At 39.1% G+C, this 21783-nt stretch overlaps 1 protein-coding gene across 4 annotated transcripts in view; it reads left to right on the top strand.

Annotated features, from left to right (window-relative positions):
* Positions 1-21783, top strand: part of Ppargc1a (PPARG coactivator 1 alpha) — a 107084-nt gene that overhangs the window by 67809 nt on the left and 17492 nt on the right. For all 4 annotated transcript variants that reach the window (XR_013092208.2, XM_076865366.2, XM_076865365.2 and 1 more), the window contains exons 4-10: positions 318-440; positions 1279-1483; positions 5389-5434; positions 5544-5617; positions 17419-18334; positions 18877-18981; positions 19135-19255. Coding sequence is in view for 3 of the 4 variants with exons in the window: in XM_076865366.2 (XP_076721481.2) it covers positions 318-440; positions 1279-1483; positions 5389-5434; positions 5544-5617; positions 17419-18334; positions 18877-18981; positions 19135-19255 (1590 nt within the window). In the remaining variant the exon portion in view is untranslated. The remainder of the gene's footprint in view (positions 1-317; positions 441-1278; positions 1484-5388; positions 5435-5543; positions 5618-17418; positions 18335-18876; positions 18982-19134; positions 19256-21783) is intronic.

Raw genomic sequence — 21783 nt, 5'->3', positions numbered from 1 at the left:
TAGTAGTGCTTTGGAAATCACTTTAGGAACAACTGATTTATGATATTAAAAAATAATTTTAAAAATTCTGAACAATGCCAAGTCTCAAATGGAGGCAAAGGAACTACTTTCACGGTTGGTAGTACAATGCCAAACTTTTTCTTCACTTTTTAAAAAATGTTTCCTTGAGCACTATTGTGGTCAGGGGTGATAGAATTAAAGAATGGTAGAATTAATATTTGTAATGATAATGAATTAAAGTCTAAAATTTCACTTGCTGATTTGAGTGTGTAAGAGATCCATAACTGCCTTGCTCTTTCCTTCCCTGATGTTCCCAGCTTAAGAAGCTCCTGCTGGCACCGGCCAACACTCAGCTGAGTTATAATGAATGCAGTGGTCTCAGTACCCAGAATCATGCAAACCACAATCACAGGATCAGAACAAGTCCTGCAGTTGTTAAGGTACCAACATAAATGTTTTAATACAACAGGGGATAATAAGCAAGATGTTGTTGCTTAAAGCTGTGAAACAGCCCCTAAGTTTGTATTTATTAATTCAACCGGGTCCTGCAGTCACCTCATAGATGTGACAAAGATTATGAAATGGGTTTCCAGAAGCAGCATTGGAGCTACTTAAAACTCGAAAGAGTTTATTTTGGCCTTGGCTTTGGATGATTGTAATGGAAATACAAGAGTGTGATCCCTTGCTCACTTTATGAATAGTATAGCAGTCCAGACTCCAAGAACATGTGCCGATTGGCTGTAGTTGCCTATGAGTGACTTTAAAATGCAGGGTGGCTGTTTTGCCAGCTGTCTAACCTGAGAAACATTTCTTTGGAATCGCTGCAAAAGATCTGTCTCTGTCATTAATTGGATGGAATGCTCGCTGTATTAAACAATGTTTGTCTTGCCATTCACTGTGAGTGAAAACGGAGCGTTAAGGGGTACTTAAGAGAGTTGTGAATACTGGGCTTCAGCAATCAGCGGTAAATTAAGGTTTAAACCAGCTTACTTTTTTTTTTATTCACCGTAAAGGCGCTGTAGGGTCTTGTTAGTTACATGTTGCTGAGTAGGAACATTGAAATGTAGGAGAAATGAAATAAAAAGCTGCATAAATGTCATTTAGGAATTTTAAATGTAATTTTCTTTCCTTGTTCTGCAAACAATTATTCACAGCTCATAGATCTAGTACACTTAGACTGAACACTTCACTGGAAATCTCATCTCTTCAGAAAACCTATATCCATTCTGATAAGGTTCAGTTCACTAATTTTAGCTTTCTCTCTGCCTTGTTTTTAAGACCGAGAATTCATGGAGCAATAAAGCGAAGAGCATTTGTCAACAGCAAAAGCCACAAAGACGTCCATGCTCAGAGCTTCTCAAGTATCTGACCACAAACGATGACCCTCCTCACACCAAACCCGCAGAGAACAGGAACAGCAGCAGAGACAAATGCACCTCCAAAAAGAAGTCCCACACACAATCGCAGTCGCAACATGTACAAGGTAGGCGGGCCCCCGCGCGCTGTGGGGCGCAGCTCAGTAAAGACTCGAGGTCTGAGCGCAGAGTGCGCGCTGGGTCCCGTGGGTGTCTTCGTGGAAAGGGAATTCAGCAGTTTACTACCGAGGGGAAGGAAACCCTTGCTTGGACACAGATTGAGCATATCCTATTCCGCTGATAGGCAGTAGCTGCAACTACCAAAAGATCCCTGAAATTATAGCTGGGTGGAGGGTGAAGCAGAGTGGGAAGGAATTGCGACATCCTTGAGGCTTAGGGGAATCTCTGAATCGCTGAGGTCGTAGAAGTTAGGTGTGATCCCGGCTGGCCCACTCGTTAAAGAGCTTTTATTTTTTCCCTTTGGGTAATGGAAAAACCGAGTCGCTATAGATTTACTCTCTATACCTTAAGAAGTAGTAAACACTATTTATGTAGCCTCTCCTCATTAAGTGCATTTTTCTTTTCTTCTTCATTTACACACCACACGCTGTGCTTACAGATTTTATATTGTATGTAAGGATTTAGAAATTCCTAAATTTTCTTTTTCTTTTTTTCCCTCAATTTTTTTTTTTTTAAAATTGCCTAGATTAAACAAAACATCTGGATTGATTTTTATTATTTCCGTACTTTGTTAGAAGGCTGATGCTTCCAGTGTCAATTGGGGTGATTTTGGGAAAATCTCTGGGCAAAGATATAATTTTCTTCTTTAGTTCTTCCCCCTCAAAATGTTGTAGTCCAGGAGGCCCAAAGAGAGCTCCTTGTGAGTGACCGCTGTTGAAAATAAGCCAGTTCCTGCTCTACCTCTAACATTATCTAGAAGGAGGCATATTCTAAAATAACCATTATAAACACCCACCTGTTTTTTTTTTCCTTTTGTTTCTCCAACTTCTCCTTCTAGCTGCAGAATGATAGTCCCTGATCCCTGTTTTGAACCATGATTGTTTCATACAGGTATGCTGTTGTTGCTGCTGATATTCATAAGTATTTTCTTCCCCTCCCTTCATCTCCTCCACATTAGCACAAGATTTTTAGGAACTTCCCTTTAATATTTTAATTGGCTCTCCATTGGGTTTTCTGTGGTGGATATGTCAAGTTCATTGTCCATCTCCTTCTGTCAGTTTGGAGAGATATATATTAATGACGTGGGCCAAGCTCCCTTACATCTCCCTTTGTGCAGATTAGCTCCTGATGGCAAGCTCTGTCACAGTTATTTTTGGGGGGGACAGAACCCCCATGCTAAGCGACCCAGTCTGCTGCAGGCCTACAGGGAAGGGTAACCTTTGGGGTAGCTATAGAAAGTGAGCAGAAGAGTTTGCTGTGCCTCTCTGCACCTTGTCATTCAGACATTGGTTTTCTGAAGCTGAACTTGAAGCCCTGAGGTCTCTAAAATCCTGTGATCAGTGATCCCAGCCCAGCAGCACGTGGCTTAAAAGTCTTTTTACTTTTTTTTTTTTTTTTAGCTGGTCCTTTTGGATTTTGAGGTTTTTATAAGTCCACATCCACTGATATTAATCACTGTAAACTTACAAATCATGGTAGTAAGAAATTACATAGGCCTCTGGAGGATTTATTCTCTAGGCAAGACCAGTTACATGTGGATTTTGTTAAGGTATGTGTCTGTGGCAAAGCATAAAATCTTACCCCAGAATAAAACCCATTGGTTAAAAAAGAAAAAAATTCCTGTTACTAAGGGACTACAATTCTATTTATTCAAGGCCTAAAAGAAATAAAACATGGCTGAATATTAATAACCAATAAATGCTCAACTTCAGAGATTAAGTCATTATTTAAAATCAAGAAGTAAAATGTACATGAACAGTTGAAGACCCTAATGAAGAGGATATGCTGAGATCCCCTTTCCAAATGTGCTATAATTTTTTTCCCCTAAACTTCACGTGTGTTCTCTGTGATATTGTGGGGTCATGTACTTTTCAGTTCCTTAGGATGATCCACTGGTCTTTGGTGTATGTTGGTGTCCCATTTATTCATTCATTCCCTAATGTGTTTATCCAAAAAGCATCATCTACATGAAAAAGAGGCATTCCTGTCCTTAAGGACCCCAGCAGTCTCTAGTTTACCAGTCCTTGAAACATTGTCCATTAAACTCCCAGTAAACCCAACCAATTCTCTTAGGAGTAGGAGCCTGGTTGATTTGGGGATTAGGTGCTGAATATGGTTTGGGGACTGCACTCCTCCTATAGTTCTAACTTCCTTTTTGCCATTGGTCCCATTAAATATGACTGCTGCTGATTCATCTTCTTCCCTCCCTTGCCCTTGGCCTTAGCTATGCACAACTACCACAACTGTAGGGGTCTTCCCTTGAGCATTTCAGAGTCTGACTACATCTCAAAACTGGAATTCAGTTTCTGATTTTCAAGGTACATTTATTGTGTCAAACAGCATGTAGTTCCTTATCTGGTTATATTTTCTATGGAACCTGTATGAATTATCCTAGTTCTTAGTTGAACATCATAAAAGTGGGCAAAGTTCCTTCATAAATGAGTTATTTTTGAAAAGCTCATTAAATTAGACATACTCAAAAATTAATGTGAAATCAGTTCATTTATCTGTATATATGTAAAAGCCAATTAATCGATGTGCTTAATTTGTAGAAGACAGCATGAGCTTCATATTTCTGGATGCACATCGGATAGATGATATACCATTCGATTGTTTAAAAACTAAATCTAAATCTACAAATTAAATATGTAAATACTATTTATCCAAGTAAAGCACCTAATTTCAGGCTAATTTGGACATAAATAATATTTTCCCATTTCAAAGGACCTTAATTACTGGTTTTGATTAATTTATTTGAAAGTCTGTTGAATATAATTCCTTTTGATAACAGGAGAAAGAAAACATCTTGACCAATTCTGCCAGGAACCAGTTTTATGGCCCCGCAAATATCATTTAGCATCTTTGGGTGTCAGTTTCTTCATCCATAAAATAAGAAAGTTTATTATAAAGACACTTTTGATTTCAACTTCATGATTTTCATTGCATAAATAACTACTTTTGACCTTCTGAAAGTAGTTGCTTGATGAGAAAAAAGTTGATATAGACTTATACACATGCAAGTGTATCTCCATAGAAGAGCTTAAGTACAAATGAAACCTGGATGTCTAGCTCAAGTACATTTCTCATCACATGTTCCCTATTTATGTTCAGAATATAAGACTGACATGGAGATTTTGTGATGAGAAGACTCCCACCCACTTCCCTCTCATTATTGGGATATGCCTCCTATAGGAAATAGGACTTAGGAAAGACTGAAAGAAATTGGAGAGCTCTCTTTGCAAGTCTATGGATCTCTCGACTGATAAACACAATATCTATCTTCAGTTTTCTATCAGAGTTGGGGTTCCAAACTCCATTTAAACCATCTGGGTCAATGCCCACAATTTGCCATAATCGCTCAATTAATTTTCAGTGAATGGAACGGTTATTGCTTGAGCTTCGGCCTCATAGAAATAATCTATTCTCAGGGCTAGATATAAAATTATACATTTTAGGAGTAAAATCAACTGAATATTCATAACGTTCTGTCACCTTGTAGTTACTCTGCTGTTTTTTTGTCTAAACAAACCATATACTGTATTCCAAATTAAAACAGAAAACATTATTTCTCTCTGATGGTATGATGCAAATTTTGTATTCTTAACAGGATGGTACATTTTGGGAAAAATTCTGTTTTTGTATGTGTTTTCAAATGATAGTTTACTGATGCAAATGTTGTTTGGAATTTGTTTTAGCATAATGGACTGTTCTCTGACTTTGATCCAGTTTTCAGGGATTCCCTTAGTTCAGCTTTCCAATTTTCTGGTCATTTTTCTAACCTGACTGTAGTAGAAAGAAAATAAATCTAAAAAGTACTCCATATTTCATAATTAGTTCTTTTTTTCTCCTTTAGCCAAACCAACAACTTTATCTCTTCCTCTGACCCCAGAGTCACCAAAGTAAGTATTAAGAAATGTAACCATTTTCAGAAAGGGAAGGGGGTTCTAATACATTTGGCTACAGCAACTCCATTTCAGTTTGTTTTTATAAATGTGCCATATCTTCCAGTGACCCCAAGGGTTCCCCATTTGAGAACAAGACTATTGAACGAACCTTAAGTGTGGAACTCTCTGGAACTGCAGGTAAGCCTTACTTTTCACTTGGAACGTGTGTGTGTGTGTGTGTGTGTGTGTGTGTGTGTGTGTGTGAGAGAGAGAGAGAGAGAGAGGAGGGAATAGAGAAATAAATATTACTAATAGAATGAATTCTCAGTGACATAAAGATCACAAAAAAATTTAGACACAAAATTATCTGTAAAAATTTTCCATTGCTTATTTTTAAAAAATGAATTATAAAAAAAGTATTTTAAAGAGAAGGTGATTATCCTGAGTCAAAACTGGACCAGACCTTCTGATCTACATTTTCCCTCTGGATCCTCAAAGAATCCTATTTCTGATTAAGACACCAAAACTTGAGTAGAAGGAGAAATGAATATTTTGATCTCCCACCCAACAAATGTGCCAGGGATTATAAGCGATTTTGGTTAATTTCACAGTTATCTCATGAGGATGGTGATAGTTTTCTCATTTTTAAGATGAGGAAATAAGTTTTAGAGATATGAGGTAAGTTGTACAAAATCATGGAGATGGAAAGCAAAGGGCAAACATTTGAATTCAGACTTAACTATTTATCAGCACCTCACTTAGAACATGTTTTCACTCTCTGTCACTCACCAGCATAACACCACCCTGTATGTCATTATTTTTATATCTTTCCAGCAAAGGAGAATACTGAAAATATGTCCATTCATCAAAACAAAATGCTTTTATCTGTTTTCCAACAAGAGCAATTTCCTTCTTTATTTGGGACTTCTGATCTCCTTTAGCCAGTCTTTCGGGCCTGACATGAAGAAGAAGGAGCTTGACCGAGTTGGACTAAGTGAAGAGTTTCTAGGCAAACTTCTGAGTTGGTTGTAAATAGTGCTTCTGGGCTAAGTGCTTTAGGTTTAGGTACCTGAGCTCCACCAGAAAGTGAATCTTAAGGTGGCTGAACAAGAAATTCTTTGGCTCTGGCCATTGCTGATAAGGACAAAGGAACAGTAAGTTAAACATGATGCTTTCAACCAGAACTATGGTGCCTACACGCACCACGGTCATTGTCACCAAGTTTAATTTCACACTTTGAGTTTGCTAAATTACCTACTTATGAAAGGTCTATTGCATGAATGCATGATTTGGTCAAGCAGTAGAGTAGTTAATTTCATGGTATATAAATAGTGTGTGGGTGAAAGCAGACACATGCATATATACATGTATATACAAATATGTCTTTATATTCACACATATACATTTACTTATAAGTATATGCATAACATGGTTTCTTAAACAAATTATAACTTACATGTATGACTAGAAGTAACTCTGTGTGTACACACTGTATGCAACAGTGACCCTCTTATCTGACCAGCGAGGACCAATAATTTGTGGTTTAGTTACAAGATTGATACAAGCACACAAAATTTTGTGGTTTTACTTTTGCTTGAAACATATGAATAGGCACTTGAATGTTACATTTTTGGTAGAAAAAAGAGACCTTTACCTTGAATATAAGTGTATTAACTAAGGATCTCTTCAACTTTCTTGCACAAATCACACTTAAATTATATCATAGATGGTATCCAGTTTTTGTTTCTTGTTCTTGAAAGTAAAAGAATTAAAGACATTTGTATGACAATCTGAATGCAAAACTGTTCTAGATTTTTATAAATTTTCCCAAAGTTTTGTAATACCACCTTCCCACAACTAATTGCAACCCTTCTTTTAGCAATGTACCTTCAATGTGTCTTTTTGTAGAAGTGACTTTTCATACTCACATTTCATTCATTTACATGATGTTTTACCACCTTACAATATATCCGTCATTGGTGCAATGAGCATTAACTGGCTTGGGAAACTATCCAAGGGCTCTTGGTAACAATTCAGCTGAAAGGAATCTATTAACAGGGAGTATTCAGAATGTTGTGAGGATTAGTCGGTGATTCTGTACCAATTGTATGTACCAATTAAAAAACACTTTTTATTATTCTGATTATAAATAATGTAAACCTACTACAAAAAAGTCAAAAATATAAACCAGTTGGAAAATTATCCATAGTTCTAAGACATGAAGATATCCACAGTATTGTTTTCTATGGATAGTTTTATATATTCATAATGACTATATGTGTATGTGAGTGGGTATATATAAAATTTTGCATTCCAATCTTTCAATTAACATTTTAACAAGGATTTTATATCATCTCAAACTATTATCAGGCTTTTATTGATTTGTTTATTTAATCATACTTCCATTGTTTTATGTTAAGGTTGTTTTTTAATGTTACTATTCGGAAACAATACTGCAGTGGAAATCTTTGTTCATACATTTTTAAATATTATTTTCTCAAAATACATTCTTAATAGTTGTTAATGTCAAAAATAATGATATAAATATCTTAGGAGCGTCTTATATATGCATTCCCCCATTGCTTTCCAAAGGGGATACTTTTATTTATATCCCATTTTTAGCACTGAATGGACATTTATCTTTTTTTCTTTCTTTCTTTTACTGGGGATTGAACTCAGGGGACTTTTCCAATAAGGTATATCCCCAGCCCCTTTTATTTTTTATTTTGAAACAGGGTCTTGCTAAGTTGACCAGGCTAGTCTCAAACTTATGATCCTCCTGCCTCAGCCTCCTGAGTTGCTGGGATTGTAGGCATGTGCCACCATGCTCAGTAACATCCTTGCTTCATTACACCTTTCCTGACATTAATACTTTTTAAAGTATCAATGTAATTTACAAACACGAACATATCCTTTAATTCGTGTTTCTTCTTCTAGTAGTGAGATTATGGTGTCGTAAAAGATCACTTAATTTTATTTTATTCTTGGTAGAAGTTGAACATTTTTTCTCACTGGGAGATTATTTGTTTACTTGTTTTTTACTCACTTACTTTTGCAGTGCTGGGGATCAGGCCCAAAGCTTCTCACATGCTAGGCAGGTGCTCTAACACTGAGTCACATCCCAAGTCCAAAAACTTACATAAAGAACTTCTTTATAATTTTGAAAGCTTAGTATCCCAATCTATTAAAAGGCAGGTAAAGACTTATTAAAAAATTTGTTCATATTAGGAATCTTTAAAATTTTATATAGTAGATTTATTTATTCAGTGTAACAATATGTATCTTATTAGTTTAAATCTTTTATTCTTGGTACTGTTGAAAGATTCTATCAGACTGTTGGGTCTGATAGAAATCAATTTATCAACATATTTTTTTATTCTGGCTCCATGCTGGCGGTATGTCAGGTCTTGGTATATTTTACAGCAAGTGTAAGATACAGTCATAAAAAGCATGGAGCATAATATGGTTTGGTCATAGTAGGTGCTAGATAAATGTTCTCATGTTTAGGCATGAGATTCTAGTCTATTGGAAAAACAACACATATTGATAAGCATCATGGGAAGAAAAACTATTTATTGAATGTAATGTTTTGCCACTTTCTAAGGAAGATAGGCACATAGGGTGGGTTTTATTTGTTAAGCATGATGATAAGAACTGTGAAGAGGTAGGTTGGGGAAGCTGAGGTAGAGCCATATTGCATTACATGAGAAAAGGAATTTAGAGCTACAGGAAAACAGGAGAAGAGAAAGAAGTTGGAGGGTGCAGAAGGGGTCTGGAAGGTGAAGTTTGGAACCTGCCTAGGGGGATCTAGGAGGAGAAAGGGGTAAGAGGAAAGACTTTTTTAAAAATAAAATTATTCTAGGTATGAAATGCTATGCAGTATATGATGTCTATGGTCTCCATCTCCTCTAAAAACTTTTAGTGAAATGCATCATTTAATAGTGTTTGCAGGATATGACCAACATTGATTGTACTTCAGAATCACAAAAGAGGAAAGGGAGTTATCCCAGGGAACCCGTAACATGGCTCCAAAGTTAAAGACAGCAATTGTGCAAAAGAATTAAAAGAACTGTAGAGACAGCTTAAGGACCGAAAGAAACATTAAGACAATAGCATATCCTAGAGAAAGAGGTAGGTGACCCATGGAATGGCGTCTGGAGGACATTGAGCTCTCAATAGACTCCACCACTGACTTGGGAAATCTTATGGGAGAAAAACATCTGCATCAGAGTGTGAAGCATGGAGGTGAAAAGGAGAGAAGGTATTCACATAAACAGAGAAACAGGAAGGCAAGAAGCACAGAGATGGTCGAACAGCATGAATTCAGCCTTGGCAGTGACAGAATGCTTCTTCCCTCGTTAATCTTTTGGTTGCTAATACTCTTTTTTTTTTTTTTTAATCTTTAATTTTTTTTTCTTGTCCTTAGTTTTCTCAAATTTAAAGTCACATTCATAACTCCCAAATGAAATTACTGTCTGACTCAAAGGAATAAAGTATGTGTTGAAATATAATATTGCCAGTATTTCACCATTTTTTTTTTACATACAAAAAATGGCAACTGCATGTGCTTCAACCAGAATTAAAATACTCTATAAACAGCAAAGTCACCGATAAAAGTAGACTGTTATGACTTTTGAAAAGCAGATAGCATATCTCAGTGAAGTTGTATAAAATCTTGCTTTGACGTGAGATAAACCCAAGTTCAAAATGTGGATCTACCTTCATGTAGCATATGGGCTTAGTTTGCTCATCTTCCCTAAGACTCAGGATCCCTATGCATCAGATGAAGGGAATAATAGTACTTGCATGTCCGCGGTGCTGTAGAGATTAAATGAGATAAAACAAGAGTGCCAGCCTATTATACAAGTATTCATAAATATTAGCCTGTTGGTTACTAATTCACAGCTAACTCTATCTGTGGAGGCCACTGTCCCTTGCTTCACCTGTTGACTGTGTTCACCTGTTCTCTAAGATTGGTGATCTTGCTGCTGTATTCTCTTTGGTTCTCTCAAGTATGAAGTTATTTATTTTGTTTTGTGGCATGACACACACCCCCCCCACACCCCCGCAGCCCCCAACACACCTACTTCTGCAAAACCGAACAATTACTGCTTTGGGTATGGGTGTGGGATTTAGTCACTCAGAGCAGAACCAGCATCTCTTTCATATTCTCTCAACAACTACTACTTCTGTTTTTATAAATTCCGATCATTAAATCATCCCATAATTGGCACTTTACATATATTTTGAACTCTCTGCCCTTTTATTATTAAAGAAAAAGCTATATGTTGACTCTGGGTTCAGAGTAGATCTTCTGATTAGAGTGGAAGTCTCTTTCCTGAAGCCTGAAAGTTAAAGATAGTAGTTGACATCTGTTATATTAAATAGGTTTCATTTCACTTGCCAAATGTCATTGATTGGTATTGGCTGCCAGGAGCATTGTGTTGAGAAAGACTCCAAGGCCCACTCTGCACTCAGTGGGGAATGTCGTGATCCATTAGTGATGTCTGCCGTAGGCGCGGCACGGGTGTGGATAGGTTGGATACAGCTTTCATGTGTTGATCTCTTGATCCTTGCTCTACATGCTTCATCTGTTTGGTTGAGGCAGAAGAAGTAGATCAAGCTGTTGCCCAAACCTCCTGGTGTCTTCCTTTTCTTTAGTCTCACAAATTTTAGTGAAATTTTCCAAACATTTAAGTGGAAATGTAAAGAGTCAACAGAATTCTAAGACCTCCCGAATAATGTCTTTGCCCCATCTGCAGTATCTTTGGGAGACAGGAGGGATGAGATGGGAAGCTTGCTTTATTAGGCATTGCCAGCTGGTCTGACTTCTTTGTGATTGTCCTAAACTAGCTCATTTTGGCTGATAAAAAAAACTCTTCTCTTTTACAGGTGTAAAAACTAATTTGATTTCAAAATAGCTGTTAGTAAGGCAAGATGAGAGGAAAGAGAATGCTCTTTTGGCAGAAGGCATTTAAATCTATTGCATATGGAGATTTTCAGAGTACTACAGGGTTTTTCTTTGTTTGCTTCTGAAGGGAAGTGCCAAATGTCAGCTCCAAAAGGTGATGGTTTTAACCACAGACATGAAGGAATATGGCTAGGGACAAAAGTGGCCCTCAAATTTCATACATATGTATGTGTAGATTTTTTAATTTAACAAAAAATTGTTTGACCACAAATACTGGAAAAGGAATGTAACTATATCATAACTGAGGAAGAAAACAAGAAGAGTAATCAGCAATCTCATCACCCTAACACAACCAGGTTTTAGCAACTTTTTTTTCCCCTCCATTGATACATGCTTTTTTATGGTTTTAATCACAGTGGATATGTGATTTGATGTTATTTATTTTTCAATTAATGTTTTCCCTTTATTTAAATCAACAATCATTATTTTGGTGAACTTGTAGCTTAAGAAAAACACTCATCAACTACTTCTTTCATGTAGATTTTTATTTGGTGATTTTTGGACTTACCATTTAAACGTTCACTTTTCTGGAAGGAATATTAACAAACAGCATAAATTGGATACATCCTTTGGGTATCTACCTTTTTTGTATGTGACATAACTGGGGTAAAATAGACTAAAGCAAAATATGAGCAGGAGTCCGTTATTTTTAAAAAGAAAACCATGGCATCAGAGAACTGGAAAGTGATTTTGACAGGTCATATAATCCATTCCTGTGCAAGGAGAATTCAAGAAAGGGAGACCCAACAAATTCTCTTTACAGCCCATTCAAATGCTTGGCAACTCTCACAGTCAGGAATTTCTTCCATATTTCAACCACATTCTTCGTTTTCTATTTTCAGTCTCATTCTTCAAGACCCAGTGTCTATAACCAGCAGTCCTTTCTTCCTTAGTTTTCTTTTCTGGAAAAGGTACTATCTGGGCTGGGGATGTGGCTCAAGCGGTAGCGCGCTCGCCTGGCATGCGTGCAGCCCGGGTTCGATCCTCAGCACCACATACAAACAAAGATGTTGTGTCCTCCGAGAACTAAAAAATAAATATTAAAAAATTCTCTCTCTCTCCCACTCTCTCTTTAAAAAAAAAAAAAAAAAAAAGGTACTATCCCATTTCCTGATGCCCAGAATAACAAAGCAGTTTCCTCTCCCACATCAACTCTAGACTTTAGTGGCGGACACCTGCAATGCTCTGTGGGAAGGTGCGTGTGGGCCAAATCATATCTTCATCTAAGTGGGAGAGTTGGGTACATGTCATAGGAATGTTCAGAACTTTATTGTAAGGCCTGTTTGTTCCTCCATAATCAAGAGTGACACAAGAAATATTTGAAACAGTAAAGTCAGCACCTTCTCAGTCAGAATGAACTAAGGTCAACCAGATTGCCAGAGCAGGGTGTGGAGCCCCTCTGTGCCAAGTGCTTACACATTAGTGCCTGGGGTGCATGCAGCACCCATGATTCCTGGGAAAGTGCAGGGTGGAGAGGGTGGAGAGCAGGTGAGGTCCTTTATTGACTAAATAGCAACTGCTATAGGGGCGATGCTGGTCCCCAGCCTTCCCCTGCTGTCTCAACCACCCCATGTTCTGGAAGCCTACAAAATATGAGAAGGAAGAGTCACGTTCTCTTTGTCCCGTCTCCCTGTCTTGGTGAGATTTTAAGCAAATTAGAAATCCTTTATTTGTTTTTCCTTGAATACCTGAATTGATGTGCTACTCAAGCAAATCCCTGCTGTTAAATAAACTCAAAACTAAGTTGCAGAGTTAGCACTAGATGCTATAAAATGTTATAAAACTCTGAAGCAAAACAGGGGAAAAAAAAAAAAAGAGTCCGGCTGAAGTTGGATGGATGGTGGAGCCCAAGAAACGGAGCAGAAGCTTCTCCATCTATCAGAGTCATGCAAGTAAACAAACAACCCCCAAAGAGGAGTCCTCAAGGAAAATTGTTTTAGAGTATACAATGAAAGACCAAACAAAACTAAACTTGTGTCTGACTTTTTTTTTTTTTTTAAATAAAAGGGGTTGCTTAAAATGATGACTGTAAGAGTGTGTGCCACTTCGCCCAGATTTGCCGTGCAGAAGTGTGAGTGATGTAGAGGTACTTGTTTATTATAGAGCACATTTCAATGCAGTAATCATAAATATTGCTAAGGTTGTGCTCTGTTGAAATATGACCTACATCCTCTTGATTGTTTGTGTTACGTGATTTGTCTGACACCCATTACATTCTGGGTAATAGCAGCCATTTGTTGCTCTGCACAGCAGGCTCTTTTGACAAAAGAAAATAGGCAGCAATAAAAAAGCTATAGTCTGAATTACATTCTGCACAGAGCTGCACTGCTGAGAGTTTGTGCAAGTGTGTTAACAATGCTCTGAACTGCCTCTTGTCAGCCTTCAGCCTGTAATGGCCATCTGTCCTCACATAAATCTGTCAAAACCTGCTAAGTTCAAGAGAGAGCATGGAATATACCTTGTAATGTCAACACCAAAATGTACACATTCTCCAGAAAATCAACACACAGGAAATAATCCGGAGGTTATGGGAGGCATTAGCACTGTTGATTTAGGCTTGTGGCATGAAATTGAGAGTCCAGCGATTAGCGGGAAGATGAGCAAAGGTAGTGATGTTAAGGAATCGAGTACTGACCTTCCTCCTGCCCTGGGAAAAAGAAATGTGGGCAGAGGAGGTGAGGTTGGAGAGATGCCCTGGGTTCAGGGACACTGCAAGGTTGGGGATCCCATCAGGAGCTCTGGAAAGTTTGGCCCTATGTTAAAAGAAAAAAAAAAAAAACAAACAAAAAACTCTTTGCCCTTTAGTTTTGTTTGGCCTGGGGTCTCAACCATATCTGGAGATAGATTTTCAATTAAGCACTTGGCGATAGGAAATCTTGTCATTCTTGCTATTTCTCAGTCTTGAGCTGAGATATTCTCTGGTTAAAGATCTTTCAATGAAGGGTAAAAAATTTAGGGAACTATCTAAATTATTTTCCTTTGGCCACCTCGGGACTAATAGTAAAGTATCTCCCATCCAATAAGCAAATGTTACTTGTTTGGTTTAACAGGTGATGCTAACAGAAATTCACAGTCCTGATATTTTCACTCACCGGACATGTTGTGTTGTCTCTGAGCATTTTCATAAATTTCAAGCATATCTGAAAGAAAAATATACTGATTTAAAATTTGAAAGAATTGTCTTTTTATTAAAATGAACCATGAGATCCTTGAAGGTGAAATCCTGGACATAGCAGCATCAGCCATATCTTTTGGCACATAGTAGGTGTTCAGTGAACTCCTATTCAGTGGCCAGAAGCCATTTAATACATGGAGGAGGTAAAAGGCTTTGTTTTTAACTCAAAGAAAGTATAGTGTTGCCACTTCCAAGAGCAACTTGAGAACCAGTTATTTAAGCGATAATGAGCTTAGGTACTGGGACAGGGTTTCGAATTTTCAAGACTAAAAAGAATTTCTATATTTAAAATCCCTAGATAGCTGAGATATTTTTAGAACTCATCTCTAATAGTGGCCTAATTTGGTGTTTCTGAAGTTTAGGGTTTCTTTTTATAAATCGACAGTGTCCGTCGAAACGCAGATTTGGGAGTACGAGGCGATGTCCCATGGAGATTCTTGAGGGCCGTGGTGCTCCATATGTGGTCTGGGCACCTCCTCATTAAAAATGTTTAGCCAGCTTCGGAAGCGAATCTTGGGCCTCTGAAATGAGAGCTTTTCTGTTCAAGGAGAAACTGGAAAAATAAAAATGAGCAAAAACAGGTTGTGAGAAATAAGCCCAAGAGACATCCCTAAAAGAGTTTAAGATCTATTTTGAGAGAAGATACAATTCACATTGAAAGGGAGATAAGCAAGAAGGCAGCGCTGTCTGTCCTGTAGGAAGTGAGTGATCCCAGCAGTAGATTATCGGAGAGGTACAAAGGCCCCTAACTTGGAGGGACGAAAGATTTACGGAGTTGGGTTGTAGGAAGTGGTAGGTCACTTCCTCCAAATTAAGGGCCCCATCATTTGGCATATTTATTCAGAAAAAGAGCTTATGCATCATTATTTTTCTAAGCATCTTAGACGCCCGTGAGGAATATTTGAAAACTTGCCATCTCTTTCCTGGACATCAGTGTCTTTAAATTTGTTGTGCTGGTAGTTGAAGGTAGTGGGCGGTGGAAATGGAGCAGGGCAGAAGGTACACAGAGCTAGGAAAAGAGAGAGGAGAGGAACAGAAGACTACTCTTCTAAGATAGCGGAAGCAGAGGGGGCGTACCTGAGTGGCACAGGTGTTCTGTTCAGTCAAATGTTCATCCCTGTCAGCTGCAGCAAAGGGCGGGGAGGGGCTTCAAGAGTAGCTGCCGGCCAAAGCAAGTCTTCCAGGCCCAGCAGGGTATGCCCCTCTGCACCGCCTTCCGGGGCCTTTCAGGATTTTCTGGAATGGGAATCAGGCCAAATCCCTTCCTATTTTGATGCCCTTCATCCTCTCCTTTAGTAAGATCACCCATGATTACTCAAATTTGCCAAAAAATGGGTGTAGAATGGTTCATTTGGGGGGAGAAAGCATTGAGTTCTCCTTTTTTTTTTGTATGTGTGTAAAGTAGGAGAGCGAGGCAGCACCTTCCTCTTCATATCAAAATTTCATGTGGCTTTCTGTGACCTACTTGGTTCTTGATATATATATATATATATATATATATATATATATATATATATATATATATATATATATGAATTTTTTTTCTTCTCCCAGAAAGGTAGGAATTTTTTTTTTTTTCCTTGAAAAACGTGCAGTTGCCTCAAGTCTAACCCCAGGCTTGTTAGCGGGCTGAAAACTCTTTTTTGCTGAATAGCGTTCACCCATCCTTCTAAATAGACAGTGTATCGTAAACTAAAATGTTCCCTTGTAAGCATGAAGTCATTTGAACTCCAGCCTGCCCTTCTTCAAAGTCCCCTGGACTCTGGAGCCATTTCACAAGGCTTCTTCCTTGGTGTGGAGGGAGGAGGAGAATCTGCTGAGGGGTGAAACTTAGCGGTAGCTACCAGACTGCACAGATCCTCCTACCTTGGCCTGGGATGGAATTTTCCACCCTTCCGTGGCAGAGGAAGAAGGGCAACAACTGACGAGTGTTCCCCTTTCTTCCTTTATTTCTTCTTTATTTAATTAGTTGCCAGAGCTCGGATTCATTTCAATCCTTCCGTCTCATCGCCCTCACTGATGTGCTCTAAATAAAATGGTCCACTGGCGCAGCGATATTTACTGTTACCGTTCACTTAGGTTTCTGTTGCAGAACCATATTTTAGACAGAATGTATTAGTTATGCTTACAAGAACGTATTATACCTACATTAGCCATGGTTTACTAAGCTAATGAACTGTGGAGACAAAGAATCATTGCCGTCAAGTCTTCGAGTGACTCTGGTTCCCTGCATTCGTCTGGTCTGTCGTATTTTACTGACTTGGAAGATGCCTCTGCCATTCCCACCCTGACCAACGTTTGCTTTCATTCCATTTTTTTTTTTTCAATTTTCAAAATTGCTTAATTCCCCAGCTTCAAGGTTACATTTTCTTGATGGCCTGAAGAGCCCTGAGCGCATGCCTCTTTTGCAATATCTTTGCAGACAAATGGAACTGAGGACTGTTCCGTGGCTCCTGAGTCTCATTGCTTGAAATTTCCATGAGGCAGTCTGTACTGTATGCTTGAAGGAATGAGCAGTGTGATGACTGGAGCTGAAGGGGCCAGGGGTGACACCTTCATGTTGCCTGGGAAGCAGGATTTGTTAGCATCGATGTTTGAAATACAAAATATCACAGCTCCTGCTGCTGCCTGGCGCCGTCGATCCATCTTTTCTTGGTGACAGAGGCTTAGGGGAAGAGTCTGTTTTTCAAGTGTTGCCCTGGATTTAGCTTCCTGCTTCTTCACTCAGGTTTAACCCTTGTCTGAAATCTCAGAAAACTTAGGAAACGTGTCTTGTCATTTAAGAACATCATCTCTGTCTCTTTTCTCTCTTTATTGCTGCTCTTTTTTTTTTCTTTCTTTTTTTTGCCTCAGGCCTCACTCCACCCACAACTCCTCCTCATAAAGCCAACCAAGATAACCCTTTTAGGGCTTCTCCAAAGCCGAAGTCCTCCTGCAAGACCGTGGTGCCACCACCATCAAAGAAGGCCCGGTACAGCGAGTCTTCTGGTACCCAAGGCAATAACTCTACCAAAAAAGGGCCTGAGCAGTCCGAGTTGTACGCGCAGCTCAGTAAGTCCTCAGTGCCCAGCAGTGGACACGAGGAAAGGAAGGCCAAACGGCCCAGCCCACGCCTGTTTGGTGACCATGACTATTGCCAGTCAATTAATTCCAAAACGGAAATACTTATTCACGTGTCACAGGAGCTCCCAGACTCTAGACAACTAGACTATAAAGATGCCTCCTCTGCCTGGCAGGGGCAGATTTGTTCTTCCACAGACTCAGACCAGCTCTACCTGAGAGAGACGCTGGAGGCCAGCAAGCAGGTCTCTCCTTGCGGCACCAGAAAACAGCTCCAAGACCAGGAGATCCGAGCCGAGCTGAACAAGCACTTCGGTCATCCCAGTCAAGCTGTTTTTGACGACGAAGCAGACAAGACCAGTGAACTGAGGGACAGTGATTTCAGTAATGAACAATTCTCCAAACTACCTATGTTTATAAATTCAGGACTCGCCATGGATGGCCTATTCGATGACAGCGAAGATGAAAGTGATAAACTGAGCTGCCCTTGGGATGGCACGCAATCCTATTCATTGTTCGACGTGTCGCCTTCTTGCTCTTCTTTTAACTCTCCGTGTAGAGATTCCGTGTCACCACCCAAATCCTTATTTTCTCAAAGACCCCAAAGGATGCGCTCTCGTTCAAGGTCCTTTTCTCGACACAGGTCGTGTTCCCGATCGCCATATTCCAGGTCAAGATCAAGGTCCCCAGGCAGTAGATCCTCCTCAAGGTAAACCTTGTCCAAAGCCACCCGGGCCTTAAGGTGCTGCTCAGGAAGTCAAAGAAGTATCCAAACCCCACAGCCAGCCCAGCCCTTCCCCAGGCCTTTCCTCTTGGCTGAAACCATATTGTTAAGTGTCCCTCCCTCCCCAGGTTCCCTTTCATCTCTCAGACCTGGGCGCAGTGCCTCGAGCCAATGCCATCAGAGAGAGCAATTTATAGGAAACTTGTTCATCTAACTTTTTCCATTACCTGGAGAGCTGCCCTGTGCCAGGATAGTTGAGATCCATGCGAGATAAAGCTGACAGCGTACCAGACCTGGTGCTCAGTGTTCACATCAATAAGGAAGCAGAGAGAGAGAACACATACATCCCTCCCGGGCCCCTGAGCTGACTAGCTGATCACAGGCTGTCACTGGGAAATCTCACTAGGAGCTAGGAAGGAAAAGCCAGTTGATGTAGCCCGGTGTTCTGCGGGATGTTCAGTAGCGCCAGTAAACTTGGGGCCAGTGGCAGTGGCAAATGTCCCTTTCCTTTTTCTCCTTTCTCTCAGGTCCTGCTACTACTATGAGTCAAGCCACTACAGACACCGCACGCACCGAAATTCTCCCTTATATGTGAGATCACGTTCAAGATCGCCCTACAGCCGGCGGCCCAGGTAATGAGGCATGTCCTTGTCCTTGGGCTCCTTATATCCCTTCCTTTAGATGACAAGATGGTATCTAAAGCCCTTCTGACCTCCCCAAGTTACCATTCATCTTGCTCCTGCACATGGAGGTGGTTGACTTAATGACGAAGTTGTGTTTCCCAGGTATGACAGCTATGAGGCGTATCAGCATGAAAGGCTGAAGAGGGAAGAATACCGCAAAGAGTACGAGAAGCGGGAATCCGAAAGGGCCAAGCAGAGAGAGAGGCAGAGGCAGAAGGCAATTGTAAGCAGCTGGGAGCTAACTTTCTTTTTAAAAGAGGGTTGCTATTTTTTTTCCTATGTGCTTTTTTTTTTTTTTTTGTTTTTCCTTTTCTCTTTTTGGTAGATTAGAAAATAAACGAAAGCTAAGGCTTTGTCTAAATGGGCTATAATCAGCCTTTTGGCTTTAAAATATCAATGAGTTTTCAGTCGCGCTTAACAGAACTTATTGGAAAAAAGTGCTGTGTCAGGAGATTTCCCATTCTAGTTGCATTTAGAAGTTCATTACTGTTTTTGAGTTTTGTTTTGAAGAATGGAGGGAGTAGAGGTTTATTTGGGCAGATACTGGTTTCATCTGGCTAGAGATGAGTTTTGTTTCACTCTTTCTGGTTGCTTCTTTCTCTGAGTGGACGAGGGGGAGGTATTGCTGTTTGGTTTCCGTTTTCATCTTTTTGACAGACTCAAGGATTGGATTGTCCATGAAGAGTCTGGGTTCACGTTAGATTTAAAGGCGGCTGTAGAGGAAGATTTGCTGGGGAAGTCATCATTTCTTAGTTCAGATGGGTCAGCCCCTTACTCGTTTGTCTCTGAGGGTCAGTACTCTTTTTTTTTTTTTTTGGCATCTGCTAATAAGTAGACTTTCTCCCAGCTCCACACTGCTGCTTATGCACCTAGACCTTAGATGGCAAAATGAAGCTCTATGAGGGTCAACGCCCGGTACGCGCCCATGGCAGACACTCCTAATGAGCTCTGGAACTCTGCCCCACCAAGCCCCCACAGAGTCTTAGGGTCTTTCCCAATATGGTGCTCCAGGGAGCCCTGGCTAATCATTCAGATATGGCTCTACTTTGGCTCATTGCACCTGAGGCCTGTCTGTGCTAGTTGCTAAGTTAGTTCAGTGAACATCAGCATTTGACATGTTTTGCTTATGAGCTAACCAGGGATTAAGGAAATGATTTTAAACCATAGAAGTTGGATTTCTATGGTACCTTTAAGAAAACCCACTAACATCAACAAAATTTTGAAAAACCTAAATAAAAAAGCTGACTCATAGAGTCCAACTCAAGCCAGCTGGAGGAAAGAGGCTAAATGAGAGGTTTGTTAATCACAGGCATCGAGGAGAAAGAACCGAGAGGTAATTGAACAGTTAGACCCAAGTTCTGGGGTGTTTGCTGCCATTTAACTTTGAACCTACCAAAGACTAAATCAAAGGCCCTGTGCAAATTATTACACTTTTCCTCCTTTTTCTCAACTTTCAAATGAGCTGTGATATTAAGATTTGCCAGAGAATCATTAGTTAACACTTACAAAGACTAATGACAATTAAAAATTCCATTTTTCTAATATTGCTAGGTTTAATTAATGGCCTATTCAATAATTATAATAACTCACATTTATATAATGCCATATAGTTTACAAAGCCTTTTAATATGGCACATTACAATTAATCATTACAAAAGAGAATCATGTTAAGCAAGCATGTAGGAAAATAGTTATTTTAGTGTCTGCAAATTCATATTTTAAAAAATTCTTGATCCCCTCCCTAATAGGATATTAAAGATAGAGATTAATAGTTTCATGTTATATGTCCTCATTTGGTCAAAACATAACTGAATTCGAAAGCCAGATTAATATTTTCATCAAAAATATATAAATTGGGCTGGGACTGTGGCTCAGCGGTAGAGTGCTCGCCTAGCATGGGCGGGACCCGGGTTTGATTCTCAGCACCACATAAAAATAAAGGCATTGTGTTGTGTCCATCTACACCTAAAAAAGAAAGAAAGAAAGAAAGAAAGAAAGAAAGAAAGAAAGAAAGAAAGAAAGAAGGAAGGAAGGAAGGAAGGAAGGAAGGAAGGAAGGAAGGAAGGAAGGAAAGAATCTATCTATCTATCTATCTGTATATATATATATATATACACACACATATATATGTGTGTATATATATATATATAAATAAAACATGTATGTATTTTAAGCCTTTCAAAGATGATTTAGCTCCCAATTCCTAATTAGAGTAAAGAAATCCTAAAGGAAGGGAGGGCAAAGATTTCCTATGCCTGCAATGTCAAATATGGTGGTTATTAACCCATGGATAGTTTGATTAGACAGAATTAATGTACAGCATGTGATTGAATTTTAAAGACCAAATACAAAAATTAATGAAAAAATTAATTAATACTTTTAATATCAATCTGCAAGAAAGAGAGCCAGCTGTCTTTTTGTTAGTTTGACTCTTTCCAAACAGATGGGACAGTGTTGTTGTTCTAGATGAGCCAGAAGCTTCATTGGGGCTTTCATCCTCAGCTTGAAAGCAGAGACTACCTTGCTTTTCTTTGTGCCTCACATGTTGAAGAGTTCCTCAGTTTATTCTTTGACTAGGACAATCTTTATAAGTTCTCTTCAAAAGAGGACTTGTAGTGTTGCAAATGTCAACTTGGCTTCTCTTAAATCATTTCTTATGAACTAGACATTGGTAGGAGTCTTGATTTGGGAATATGTTTTAGTTTTTGTTTTTGAGCAGATAAAAAAACAAAACAAAACAAAAACAAAGAG

Source organism: Callospermophilus lateralis, chromosome 8, assembly GCF_048772815.1.
Source record: "Callospermophilus lateralis isolate mCalLat2 chromosome 8, mCalLat2.hap1, whole genome shotgun sequence".
Taxonomy (NCBI): Eukaryota; Metazoa; Chordata; class Mammalia; order Rodentia; family Sciuridae; genus Callospermophilus; species Callospermophilus lateralis.
This window is presented reverse-complemented; position numbering and strand designations above follow the sequence as displayed.